The sequence below is a fragment of the Rhinolophus hipposideros genome (genome assembly GCF_964194185.1).
Source record: "Rhinolophus hipposideros genome assembly, chromosome: 3".
NCBI lineage: Eukaryota > Metazoa > Chordata > Mammalia > Chiroptera > Rhinolophidae > Rhinolophus > Rhinolophus hipposideros.
Window position 1 is genome coordinate 31,201,277 of NC_138049.1, and position 14,814 is coordinate 31,216,090.

The following is a 14,814-nucleotide window of genomic DNA, read 5'->3' on the forward strand; positions in this document are numbered from 1 at the left end:
TTCAAAATTTTATTAGAATTTTTAAAAATTTGAGTTTTTTTCTTATTAATTGACTGGAACATGGTGAGTTCTTTCAGTCTGAGAACAAAGTTGTATCTTGATCCAGTATTATTCAGATTTGTTTTTAAATTTTTATTTCTGTTCTAATTGACCTCTTTTCTTCTCCAGAATCACCTATAATTTCTAAAGCATATCAGTTCTGTCTGCCAAATCTATAACATCTTTATGTCTTCTGTAGTCATTTCATCTTTGCCTCCCAAATTTGTCTTCTATTTTACAGCTCCCATTTTCCACAGTGAAAATTCTATCGCATGTGTATGTCATCAATGCTTATTTTAATTACACTACTGCATTTTTAGCTTCTTTTCAACAATTTCTTTATTTCTGCTCATCTATGTGTCTTTTTGTCTTATATTCTTTTAAATCTTTCTGCTCTTGATTTACAGAGCTCATATCTTCTTGCAATGTAATAAAAATGCCAAGTGGATTTCTAAAATATCATTTAGGATCTTAGAATAAATCATTTCCAGAGACCAGCTGTGCCAATGATCAATCTACTGTCTCTGAGCTTTAAATTCACACTTTCTTGCCCTGTTTTGTGATACTGTAGTTACAAACTGTAGATGTTTCTCTGTGGTCAGGAAGTAGAATGTTAAACTTAGTCAACAGAGGACTCTGGACAGACCCGATGAGGTCATAGTGGTGGAAGGACACTTAGCACCTGGGTCCTGGTTCTTCATTTTTATTGTGGTTATTATTTTATTATTTAGCATGGGAGTTCTGTGGTCCAGAAAGAATTCCAGCCCTGCTCTGAGGCCACTCACTCCTTCAAGCAGCTTTCTGAGTAGCTTCAATCTGTGTACTTGCTCTGACCACGACAGGCTGCTTCCAAATACCTCTAGCATGCCCAAAGCCTTCCACAATGGTAAGTGGTGTCAACAGACTAGCAATTGCCCCCAAACTCTGCCAAGATTGTTTTTTTTTGTCTGTGTGTGTGTGTGTGTGTGTGTGTGTGTGTGTGTGCGTGATTATCTTCTGTTTTACCACAGGCAGATTGCATGTTCCTATGGTTGCCACACTCTTTTCAAAGATGTCTGAACCTCAGCCTTGTCGGGGTGGAAGATAGGGAAGGGCCCTCTTCTAGCCTTGGTTTCTTTATGGTCCACCCCTCATTAGCTTAGTAGCAGTAGCTCTTTTGTATCTGCTACTTCAGGATCCTTTATCTATCTCTCTTATCCTTTTTTAGTAACCATCTTTTACCAGTTAACAAGTCTTTATAGTCTTCTTTCCCTGTTTAAACAACTGGTAGGGTTTCTGTCTTCCAAGTGGGTCCTGAGTTGATATCCAAGTGGGTACCTTCTCACCCTGTGTCTGACTTTGTCACCACATAGTCTTTGCACGTCGTCTATCACCTAACTCTTTTTGGTGCTGTACTATTATTTTTCTCAGATCTACAGCTCTATGGCAGACTCATATGCGTAACAACTTGCCAAATTCCCAGATCTAAGTCTGGCTGGATTTCACTTTGTATTTCTCACACATTCACTGCTCAGCTTGATTCTCATATCTACCACTACTGGAGATATTCCTGCTTCTGTTCCTGCCAACAGTAGTTTACTTATGGGACTATACTTTCTAGGATGTGATGTACAATCACCAGCTTCCCATAGATCATCTCTTTCCTGTCCTAATGTTGGTGAAATATTTTCCCAGATTCTGATATTAAAATAATCACTAGGCCTTATTTTCATATCTTTATAATTAAGTTTTTTTAAGTCTTCATTGATATATAGTAAAAAGGGAGGTATAACGGCTGCTATTAAAAGTTATTTTGAACCGAAAATGTGATTATTTATTATATTACAAGCGTGGAAATATTTTTCTAAGTCATAGAATAATAACCCACTGTCATCACTCCAAGTAACATCCTTATAGAACATCAAGAGTAGAATAAGATTTCAAAATAATGATGATTAATTTAGTCACTGAAATATTTTTTCCTTCATTCAAACAAAATAGGCCATAATCAGAAATAGAAAATTATGTATGGAAACTATAATCACGTAATAAAAGGATGTCTCGTGAGACATCCTTATCATTTAGCTAAAATATGAAATGTCTACTACCCAATTTATTGTATAAAACCTAACATTAATTCTTAAATATTAATTTACTGTACAAATAGACCTTAGGACCTTTGCAAATTAGGAAGTTCATAAAGCAAGTTATAGTAAAGAATAAATGAGACCATCAGCCATATGTTTAAATAGCACTATAGCCAACATCAAACTTAAATCATAATTAGATATAATGTTTACTTAGCAACAAAGGATGTGTGCACTATTTCCCTGCTAGAGAAAGATGGCAGGCTTTTTATTCTTCTTCAATAAAAGCTCAAATGGTGTATGTGCTCACATGTCAGCACAGAGAAATTATCCATGACGCAAAGAAAGGAAAGTTATAACTCTCAAATCACTGTTGATTTAGACAACAGTCTTCCACGTATTTTAAAATAGTAAAATATATGTTCATAAATACTTTGAGGGCTCTGTGAATTTTTTTGTAATTGTTCATAATGATGAAGTGTCTGTTCAGAAATTTAGATTTCTAACAGTGGTTCAAAGTAATCAAAAAATTTCAATCAACTTCAAGCAACATAATGTTTATTCAAGGATCAGTAAACATGATGGTATCAAACATATAACCACTTTTTAAAAAAGAAACTTGGTCTATATTTCATCCTGATTTATGTCCTGAACGTTAAGCACCAGCTTCAATTTCAGGAGTTTCATTAGAGTTTGGCCACATTGTGCGATTTTGTAAATAGAATGGAAACCTCCTAAGTTTCCCAATGGCTTATTCATGAGTCCAGATTTCTTGATAAATTTTTGTTTTGTTTCCAAAAATGTAGCTCTGTGAATCTTCAAACTTAATAGTTACTTCCACCCTGATGCTGGATAGATTTCTCTCAATGTGAGGCTGGTCAAGAAACACTCTATGGCCCATCCATGGAAAAAATTGAGGATTTTTCTAAGCTAAAGGTTGTTAATATGACTCTTCAGAATTCTCTCAACTGTTTATAAGAAACTGAAACCTAGTCATAATTTGAGTGTAATTTCCATAAATTTATGGCAAATTCCTTTAGTTAGTTCCTAATTTCTTTGTATTGTGCAGATAAATTTCATTGTGTCTAAATATAAAGCTCTAGCTATTTCCATTTTAGTACAGATATTTTTTGTTCTTTTTTCTCCTTTTATGGTAGGTGCCTTGGGTGAAGCTGCATAAATGTGTGCTTACTTCATCATCTTTTCCACAAGTAAAATGTAAGATACTGATCAATACCTACATTGACTCCATCGTGATAATTCTATATTGTTTTGTAATACAATATTGGATATGGAATGCCCGGCTACAGACCTCTACCAAAATAAAAATCTTTAAAAAACATTATCAGATGAAATAAAGTGATTCACTCACCTTACAACCAGAGATAATGCTGTGGCCCCAGGTATTAGGTACACATTTAGAACATTTCTCTCCAATGGTATTGGGAGGGCAAATGCATTGGCCAGTGTTTGGGTCACAATTATTACCCAGGTGGGAACAGTCACAAGCTTCATAGATGAAAGAGCAAAACACAAAAACAAACAAACAAAAAGGTAAAAATTTGATACACAATGTTGAGCTTTATATTGTGATTGGTGTTGTTTTATGTTCCATACCATGGTTAAGGACTCTTGAAAGTGAAGACTTAACTTATTCATCTTTTTACGTCATAGTACAGTGTATTTCACAGAGGAGTTGTTCAATACATGTATGTTGTAATTCATTTAATAATTTCAAAAGTTAAAGTATTTTTAACTTTTGAACTAATGGGAAAAAAGAACTGGTGTATCAGATTCCATGATAACGGTGCTACCTTATAACGAGATACTATAAAGTTTAAAATTTTGATTCTATATTTATTTTAAGTTCATAACTAATAATTCTATACTACATAGATTAAGAGTTCCTTCCTGTTGATGACTCTAATTTGAAAGCTTAATAGGCTTCCTAAATTAAGTATATGCTGACATAAATCAGGATATTTCTGTTTTGAAAATATTTAAAAATAGTTGAACTATATAACTGTATATATGTACACACACACACACACATACTTTTGAGTTTTATTTACCATCTGCCTTATTTATTTTCAATAGATTTTGCATATTCTACCCTATGATGTGGCACATAAAGAGTGCAAATTCATCCCTCCCCATGCACTTTCTCAAGAATGCAAAAATAATATTTGAGGTCTTCAAAGTCATCCAAGACAAGGAATATATGCCACTTATTAGCTATAGCTGACCCAGTACTGAGTATATTTTTAGTGCAGCATTTCATATTAAAAAAGAGACAGCAAGAGAAAACAAAAACAAATACTTGGATTCAAATAGAAGACTAATGTTATAAAAAGCCTTTTTTTACATAATAATTAAATATTTTAAACAAAATCCATTTGGGATAGTTGATTAAGTTCACATTTTAAGGGATCACAATTATCATTGCTCACAGCATTTCATACCAACTATGAAAAATGTTAAGCACAATACATGCCATAGGGTAAACACCAAATAAATGTTAGCGATTTTTGTTTATTATTGTTGCTGCTAATTTTAAGCCAAAGGATTTATTTTATATGTACCACTTATTAAGAAGAAAAATAGTTCACATTATGTTTAAATTTATGTGCTAAAAAATGACTTGGGACAGTTCAAATCATTACTTGCAAACAAAAAACTCTCTAAGTAGTTCTTCAATGGAATCGTAATACTGAAAAGTAAAACCTGAGTATTTTCTAGTTTTCTCCGCCAAAACAGAATGTTTGCCACATTGAATAATATAATAAAGAAATAATGATAATAACAATAATAAACACAACATAGCCCTTATATGCCAGACATTCCTCTAATTATTTTATAGCCATTAACTCAACTACTCCTTACAAAAACCCAGCAAGGTAGATACTATTAATTTCTTCATTTAATAGATGAATTTTGAAGAGGGGCAGGGAAACCAGGTCACCCAGTCAAGGTCACGTATTTAGTTACTGGTGGAACCTCTGAACAAATCCAAGTCATGCTCTCAAACATAATGTTATCCTGCCTATTTTGTGATTGTTCTCTGTTCTGATTTTCTGGGTTAAATAATACTAAGTCTGCATTTCTAAAATGTGATCATCATTTCAAAATTTTTAATAACGTTATTGATCTCATTTATAATTTCTGGTAATAGATGTCTTTGAATGTATCGATTTAAGTACCATTTAATTAATTCCTATTAAGTAAAAATGAAAGGAAGATTTAGATTTAGAGACAGAATATATTTTTAAATGCAGCTTTAGAATTTTTTAGTGTATACATATATTGACTTAGAAATCACATGCAGATTCATAGAGGATCGACAATGGTGACATTCAGAATAATTTATAATGGCTGAATTTGTGATTGCAACTGTGTATCAAAGGTGGTTGAGAATATCTAAAAGGTATTGGTTTTTAAAGGAATTTAAAATATTATTCCTGACACTTCTTACATAAATTCACTACAGTAGTCAATAACAGAATCTTAAAATCTTACCAAGTATTTATCATGGTGCAGAGAGTGTAAAAGTATCACCAATGTTGAGACAGTGAGTTTAGTAAGAAAGGTTACTAAAGAAAGAAAGGTTAATATTCAATCCAGTTATTGTTGAAATAAGGGTCAATTCCAAATTAGTGGCACATGAATAAGTGCTAATGATAAGTCTTTACTTTCAACTGTTTTGTGCTAATTCCTATTTTCTATGTCATGATTTCAAAACGGTTGTAGCTGGACATATGAAAACACTGCTTGAAGAAATCATGGTGAAAAATCTCTGCCTGCATTTTTCTTACGAACTAATAAACATCTACAGCCAATCTGTTTCAAGGTACCTAAAAATCAGATGTAAAGATATTTTTTGTACCAGAAAAGTATATTAAATTCCCTGATCCTTGTACCAATTTTGTATAGAAAAAGGAAAAGTTGAAATGTATTAGCTTGGGAGGAGAGTTTCAACTAAGACCACATTGGCATCAGAAAAATTGAACATTTGACTTTCGAGCTGCAGTAGCTTTTGAGTGACTGGCTGAATGGAGGTCTCAGACAGGGAGAGAAAGAGCCAAACTGGGATCTGCTGATGGATTTGTACTGAGTATTTGCAAGCACAGCTATTTATAGGGCAGTGTTTCAAACCACAATGTATTCCTTTTGACAAATTATTTAAAATAAATAGACATTTTTATTAGGTTAAATATTTTGTGTCATATATTTGTTGCCAGGTGCCTTTCCTTTAATTCCTGTGGACCCCAATGAACAAACTGTAACGGATGACAAGACACCAAAAGCAAGAGAATGAATATGTCGTGCTTCTTCTTAATTACAGACCTGTGCATCCGCCTTCCTGGAAGTTGAAATAGCCATGGGCACAGTGGTCACATTTCTTTCCTGTTACTCCAGGCTGGCACCAACATTGACCACTCTCTTCACAGTCAAATGATTTAGACCCAAAGGAATTGCAGTTGCAGGGAACACACCCTCTTGTCGACTGTAGACCAAAGGTTTCAGGCTGGCATAGGAAAGAAACATTAAATTTAAATCAATGCATTTACTATAGAATAAGATGCACAGCACTGAAAGATCAGGTGGGAATAGAGGAGCCCCAGGGTTAGCAAGGTTTCTTCACTGATGTTACTCGTATGACAACTGAGTTGTCATTTAATCTAATGGAACTTTTAAATAAAATCCAAAGAGAAAAGTTCAATTACTTATAAATTACATCAAGGTAAGTGGCAGAATCAGGGCATTCTCATTCAGTCTGATTTATTTTCACTAGCCTTTCGCTATACTTTCCAAAATTCTAACAGCACTGTGAAAATAAGCTATGGTTGGTATTTTTATTTTAATTAAAATTTGATTTGCTTAATTCCTAACAATCTGAATTAATTATTTCCAGATTTTAAGAACTCCTTTTATTAGTTTGGTGCAAAAGTAATTGTGGTTTTTGCAATTATTAACCTTTCAAACCACAATTACTTTTGCACCAATCTAACACTTGGTAAAAATGCTTTCAATATTATTGACCAGCAGCCTAAAGTTAAAATACTTTTTTTCTCTAGTATTTGTTCTAACTTTTTTCATATATCCATAAACACTTCTAATCATCACTAGAGGGCTCACATAAAAAATAGAATCTACAGGTTATGCCTACAATGACAAAATAATTGGTTTGACAAATATCTAGTTTCTTGGGTTTCATTCTAAAAATCAAAACTGATTTATGAAAACACATATCAAAGATTAAAGGGAGAAAAACTTTTATTCTCTGATGAATTATCCACATGCATCTCTCTTATCTATTTATAACAAGTAACTTTCTATGGTCCAGTTTTAATTACTAGCTTTGGGTGACTTTCTTGGAATACATGTCATCTGACTGAGAGTGAATGTTAAAAAATGCTGATGAATTAAAAATCATTCCTACTAGAAAAATGGAAAGCACATATCCTCCTTAAAGTATGTTAGGGTTGTCTTTTTAAATATAAAGTATGTCACAGTATTATAATATCTTAATCTAGAAAATTAGTCTAAGTAATTTCTCCTTTGTAAAAATAATTCCTATTTTGGAAAACTAGATTTAATAGTTACTTCTTGGTAAAAATAAATCGTGCTACGTAAGCCATCCAAAGAGAAATCAATAAGCTGCATTATATTTTTGCCATTATCATTAACAATATTTAAAAAAAGTTCTAGAAAACAAAATCACACTAAATATGAGTCTTTTAAAATGACTATAGCTAAGAATAGTTTTGTTTTTAAAATATAAAATGGATTGAATGAGTTTGATAATCATTTTAATATTTATATTTACTGCTGAATTTATTTTTACTGTATGACTAAAGATTTCACTATATGACTAAAGAAGAAAGTGTGTATCAGTTCTAAGAAATGACCTAATACATGATATTGAAATTAAATTCAATTATATAAGGAAAAATACAAACATACTATATTTTATATAAAAAACAACTCAGTGTAAGCTTCTAGATACCTGGCCTTAGAGAAATAATCAGAAACTGGGAAAATGGTTAAGTACAAGCATGTCAATTATAATATTATTTATTGTAGTAAGTAATTATAGAAGCATTTGAATGTGTGATGTTAGAGCAAGTTTAAATAAATGAAGTTATGATATATTCATGCTATGAAATGATATGCAATCATTAAAATCCTGTTTTGAAGCAATTTTAATGATGTATGGATATACTTATGATATAGTATAAGGAAAAATTTAAAAAGCAGAATACAAAATTATATATACACTGTGATTCTAATTACATACCTATAATGACACACATACTACTCAGATACACTCAAATAGAAACATATATATATATATATATATATAGAAAAAAGACTAGAACATAATAAACTAAAATCGTTTTTTAAAATATGTGAATCATAGAAGTAATACTTTACATTTGTTTTTATTTCCTAAATATTCTGATTTATAAATCTGAACTGTAGAGATAGTGCTTTATATCCAGCCTTATTTCGTAAATTTTCCTTATTAGCACACACACGTGTGTATCTTTATATCTATCTATCTATATATATATATATATATCTTTAATTGGTAAATCAATAAAATGTTAAGTAAACTTCCAAATCAAATTTATTATTAAAAAAATTCCAAAGTTGATTATGTAAAGAAATATATGAGAAGAAATGTTTCTAGTACACTTTTCAAATATTTAAATTACTATGTAGTGTTAAGGTTAAGTTATACCAAAATAAATACTACTAAATTTCAGTAATGACATTTTAACAAATTTGGTGTTTTAAAAATTTATTTCAGAGACTAGGGGAAACCCCTGAAGTCAACAAATTTAAGGAGTAAACATCTCTAGTCAGTAATCAAAATTAATGAGGTAAAGCAAATACGGGAGAGAGTGCCTGTCCAGTTTCAGTGGGAAGTTTGTTGAGCTCCCATAAATTATTCACATGTAGAATAATAATAACAACTAGAACTTACACGTTATGCTGACGGTGTGCCAAGTACCATGAACACCAAGCACTGATCTAAAGCTGTTTATAAATATCAATTCATTTAATACTCAAGACAATCCCGGGAGATAAATATTGTCATCTTTTTCCATAGTGGTGAAACCAAAGCACCAAAAAGTCAAATAATTTGCCTAAGGTCATCAGCTAGCTAATTGTGGAGCCCTGATTGCAAATCAGCCAGCCTGTCTTCAGAGTCTGTACTGCTCTCAACTCATACATACTGCCTGAGAGGAAATACCATCTCAGGACAAAACTATACTGCATACAATAGTGCTTTAGGCTATGTAGGAACAGGGCATGAGTGAGGGTTAAATTTCTGCTAAATTTATATTTTGGAGACATTTTGATCAGTTAAGGTCCTTTAACTTTGTGTATGCGTTTGTCTTTTAAAAATAAAATCTTTTTTAAACATTTATTCATTTAATAGCAATAGAATTAATATTACCTAACACTTACGAGGAACTCTCCGTATCTGTGCCTTATGTACTGTTCTGATGAATATATGAAACAGTCATCGAGGTGCCTCCCCAGATCTTCCTGCAAGAGAATCTGCAGTGGGGAGTGACACTAAACGATAACCTCTAGCTTCTTCTATTCTTTGGGATCCAGGGAGGAGCTCACCCCAGGTCACACTTGTAGTCAATGACTGATTACAATTAAGTGCTAGAACATTTTTGCCCAAATCACTATTCCTCTAATGGGCAAATTTTGTTTGGGCATTTCCTATTGGCCTGGTCAAGAATTTTGACTTTTGTCAGGATGTACCAAATGAGGCTTTTCTCCTCAATCTTTCCTTCCCTCTATCCTTTCCCATAGTCAGAGCTGCATTGCAGCAGAAGCCTCCCTGCATACTAGGCTCTCTGCCCTTTCATCCTTCATAGGCCTTTCCCCTGGTAAATCTCTTGCCATTTGTCTCGTGGAAAATCCAAAAAGATGCAAAGCCTATGAAGTGGGTCCTACTAGAGATCAAGAAGCTGAATTACAAGAAAGATGTCAGGAATTGTTTCATAGCTAGAAGTGGTGAGGCTGGGATTTGACCTGAGGCAGTTTGAAATGAGAACTAGTTTTCTTAAAATGTCAATAAAGCCAAGAAATAAAAGCATGCTTTTCTTTTTCTTTTCTCTTCTTCTGTTTTACTTCATTCTCTCTTTTATCCTCTATCCTCAACTCTCCCACAGGCTCTGACTCTACACAGGCAAGTCCTGTCTCCTGTTACTCTGCAAATGAGCTGTGCACCTATTGTTCTCTAGGCCCTTCCTCTCTCTCTTCCTCCCAGCTTTTGTTTTGTGAGAATGGGGACCAAATTTTAGTAACAGAAAACATGCTTCCTTACTTTGTGTATGCTCTGCATTTACAGTGTGTGAAAATGTGCTTCTTGTATCTTACAGCAAAATTATGATGTGGAAATATAACAAAATCATTAATTATGATTAAATGTCAGGTCAATGGACTGAATTTTCTTGGGCAACTCACTTTCTTTGCTCGATTTCCCTTCATTTGTTCATCCATAGAAGTGAGTTAGTTCTAAATGATGCCTGAGGTTCCTTCTACTTCTAAGATTATAGATTCCCATGCATATTTTTTCCTTTTTTTCTACATATCCATGATTAAGTGAAACTTTCATTAACCGATGGACTTGAAGATACTTTTGAAAATATATGGATAGCTCTTTTTAAAAGGCAAGGCTCCAATTAGGAATTGTCTAGCTTTTGCATTTGCCATTTGCACACTCAGCAACCATTATTTGGTAAAATGGCATCAGGGATCGTCAGCTGCAGCACACGAAAACACAACATGCCGAGGCACAAGCCATGCAGCGCCTCTGGGATTACCGGAGCTGGGGGCCGATAGGCTCCCCGAGGGCACCCGCTGGAGCTGCTGAACCCCCACCTCGAGGGAGACCCCAGCACTGGTTGTACTCTCTGCAGCTGTTCCTCCTGTCGGTGCACCTGCCTGCCGAGGTTGCACTGTTTCCCTACGAAGCCTGATTTACAGACACATCTTCCTGTAATGTCACACTGTGGTGACACAGAGCCAATGGGGTTGCAGTCACATAATACACAGAATCTTTTCTTTGCGTCCCACCACATAGTGGACTTTCAAAGCCAATAGAAAAATAAAACAAAAACGAACAAACAAAAAAGAGCATACAATATTATTTAAGAGACAAAAACAGACGGTGTTTTCAAATTTCCTACAGAAAGGCCAGTTTGATGACCTCTGAGAAAAGCTTGTTTCTCCTTAACAGGCTTTAGCACCAAAAATACAAGAGGTGCCAAAAATATGTATACATGTTTTAAGAGATGTTATCGATGTATTACTTTTTGAAGTTAAATTGAATCACAGTAGCAATGTTTAGTATGACGTTTGCTCAAAGAATGGCATTAATCAAAGGAATGCTAGTGTTACCATGCCATGGGTGACTGCCAAAGAAAAGAAAATGGCAGAAGCATGGTTGTCATCCAAGGATCGCAAGACCATTTTGAAGTTGTATTTGAAATTTGAGAACGTCCTCCTGACTTAACATCCCTTGACTTCTACCTGTGGGGAACCTTAAAGGATGTGGTATACCTTAGAAAACCAGCTACACTGGCAGTACTTCAGGAAGAAATTGAGATGGCATGCGCAGCGATACAAGTGGACCCTTTGGTCAACTTTGTTCAAGCCGTCATTCGCCATAATCAGAAGTTTCTGGACACTGATGGTAACCACTTTGAGCTACTCTTAAAATTGCAGGAGTTAAACATGATTTGTGTTCATCTTTTGTTATTGGTATATATTGAGTATTACAATTTTAATAGTTTTTTTTTTCTTTCTTAAAATGTGCATGCATTTTTTTTGGCACCCTCTGTACATATTTACGTGAAAGAAGTACTGCAAATCTACCTGCTCTCAAGGAGGAATCTCAAAGGCTTGCCATACTTTTGTTCAAGAACAGAGAACAACAGATTTTGATTATCGTTTCACTTTAGCAAAATGATGTCTCTAAAAACTACCTTGATTTGCTTCTCTACTGAAAACTTTTCGGTAGAGTGCTCACTGGAACTAACTTTCCAATGATGGAACTAGAACAAAGAGTTTGATAAAAGCAAAGGGTACGACACATTTTATTCTGCCAAAAATGTAAAGGCAAAGGAAAGAGTATTTTACTCTCCATAGACAGGGATTTAATTTGTATCTTATTTGTTTCAGAAACATCTAAAGTACAGTGAATGTTACGTAAACTCACTGCCAAGGAAATATAGATTGATGGTCAAATGCTAGTGTACAGAAAATTTTGTTTTATTTTGAGAAACCATTTCAATGATCACAATATTTTACAAGTCGAGTTACATAAACCCTTTTTTCAATACACTAAAGTGTATTTCCCTGAAGGTTCATGAACATTTTCAAGGAGAAAGTAATTCATTGGTCAGTTCCTGTTCTTTACCTTGCATTCATCACACCGCCGGCCCTGCACATTAGGCCTGCATTCACACTGTCCTGTCCTAGCGTGGCAGATCTCAGAGAAGGAGCCATTGGCATTACAGCGACAAGCTGCAAAGAGAAGAGAGATTTGTGGCTGGGGAAAAGTTTCTAATAGTCTTAATGTGCTTATTAAATAATAATATCAGCAAAATGGTAAAATTGGCAACTAACATTTAGAACAGAATGTTTTCTGATTTACTAGATGATCTGTTAGGCGTTATGTCATTTGATCTTTACAACAAGTCTGCAAACTGTAAGATTAATTCATGTAAAGTGTTAGCACAGTACCTGGCACATAAAGTGCTATTAAAATATTAATGTCAGGATTATCATTCCAATATTGCGAATGAAGAGAGTGAAATTCAAAGCCATAACTCACACAAGGCCACCTGCTTAGGTGATATAACTGAGTCCAGAACCTCAGTTCTCTGACTCCAAGTCACTCCTCCAGCTGTTTCACTTCTTCACAGATACATTGGGCCAACATTTAAAATATTAGAATCCCATTTTAGTAATCCATGTTAACTCAAGAGCTAAAATAATTTTGATAAGTTATCAAAATTAATAGCACCCATGGCATAATATTAATGCCACTAGCAATCAAGCAACATCATTTTTTTTCAGTTTAATTATTATTTACGGTGTGCCTGATTTATTTTAAGCTTAAAAAATGAGCATGAGGTAATAAATATATATATATAACTTTAATATTTAAGATTAGCATTATAATTTCAAAAAATCACTTTTATTTTAACTTATACACTATCTCTCCAAAGATAGAAAATGTATTCTGTTTAAGTAATCTTTTATCATATCTGTACTACAAAGTTTGTCTGATGTTATTCTGAAACATAATAAATCAGTCTAAAAATTAAATGGCCTTTTCACCAATAGAACAGTAATTAATAGCTCAGTATTTTTAATGGTATACATACCGTGTTTCCCCAAAAGTAAGACCTAGCCGGACAATCAGCTCTAATGTGTCTTTTGGAGCAAAAATTAATATAAAACCCGGTATTATATTATATTACATTATATTATATTATACTATAAGACCCGGTCTTATAGTAAAATAAGGTCTTACAGTAAAAAATAAGGTCTTATAGTAAAAAATAGGTCTTATTTTCAGGGAAACACGGTAATTGTATTGAAACCAGAATAAAAACATGATAGGGACACAACATGGGAATTGAGAGCATTCATAGATGGTTTTGGTAAATTTTGTACAATATCTCATGTTTCTGGATACTTTGATCTGAGCATAATTTATAAATACATTATAAATATCTAATCCATCAGTTTATGATATTTTTCTGTTCATCTGACTCCAGATTCTACTTAGTTTTATTGCTTTCCTAAAAGCTGCTTGATTTTTCTTCTAGTAGTTTGGCATTCAGTGTCTGTGAACTTGATACTAGTTGGGTAGCCAGTCATTTTCCTCAGGCGATAGGTCAACGATAGTCTATAGTTGAGGTCTGAGTAAAGGCTGAAGAAAATATTTTATTAAACTATCCATTTCATTTGACCAGTAGAATAATTGTATATAATTTTAATTTCCTTATGTAAGTTCCTTATGTATATTATACATACATCTTTAAAATCTCAAATAATTTAGAATTTAGAAGCCATTTCTTCTTAGAGTGAGGAATACAAGATTAAATTGAATTAAATCTTAAAAATAACAAAAGCAAAATAGAATTTTTCAGTGGCAATTTTAAATAAAATATATGACACTTCAATGTCATTCTTAATGAATATTATCTTAAAAATACCTAAAAAGCAATGTAAAAATTTTAAGTGGCATTTTTAAAAGAAATGTGACAAATACACACTATACATAAATTTAAAAAGCAAACTACATTTCTCTGTAGTGTGTATTTTTCATGAAAAAATCTAGAGGCAGCTAAAATAATGGTTAGCCATGAATTTTCTTCTCTTGGAGAGTTATTATATCTATGAAAAATTATCAAAATACATAATAAATGAGTTCTTATATGTTTAATCTTAATTACATGCTAAAGAGCATTAAAAAGCATAATCACGTCTATTCCTCATGGCAAGTGGTATAAAAATTGGTGATGATTCAAAGACGTTTTCATACCATATTCTTCTATGTGTTGTCAAGGCTTCATGCCACAGATCCCCAATTTACCACAACAAAGTGAGTGGAAAAATCTCCTCAAATTTATGGGGGAAATTATTGAAAATTGAAAAAGAG

The 14,814-nt window shown here is 33.2% G+C and overlaps 1 protein-coding gene across 2 annotated transcripts in view; it reads right to left on the reverse strand.

Moving 5' to 3' along the window:
* The window catches only part of LAMA2 (laminin subunit alpha 2), a 531,205-nt gene that overhangs the window by 174,811 nt on the left and 341,580 nt on the right, over positions 1–14,814 (reverse strand). For both annotated transcript variants that reach the window (XM_081040014.1, XM_081040013.1), the window contains 3 exons: positions 12,559–12,665; positions 6,450–6,630; positions 3,478–3,614 (listed from right to left, as the gene is read on the reverse strand). In XM_081040014.1, the coding sequence (XP_080896140.1) occupies positions 3,478–3,614; positions 6,450–6,630; positions 12,559–12,665 (425 nt within the window). The remainder of the gene's footprint in view (positions 1–3,477; positions 3,615–6,449; positions 6,631–12,558; positions 12,666–14,814) is intronic.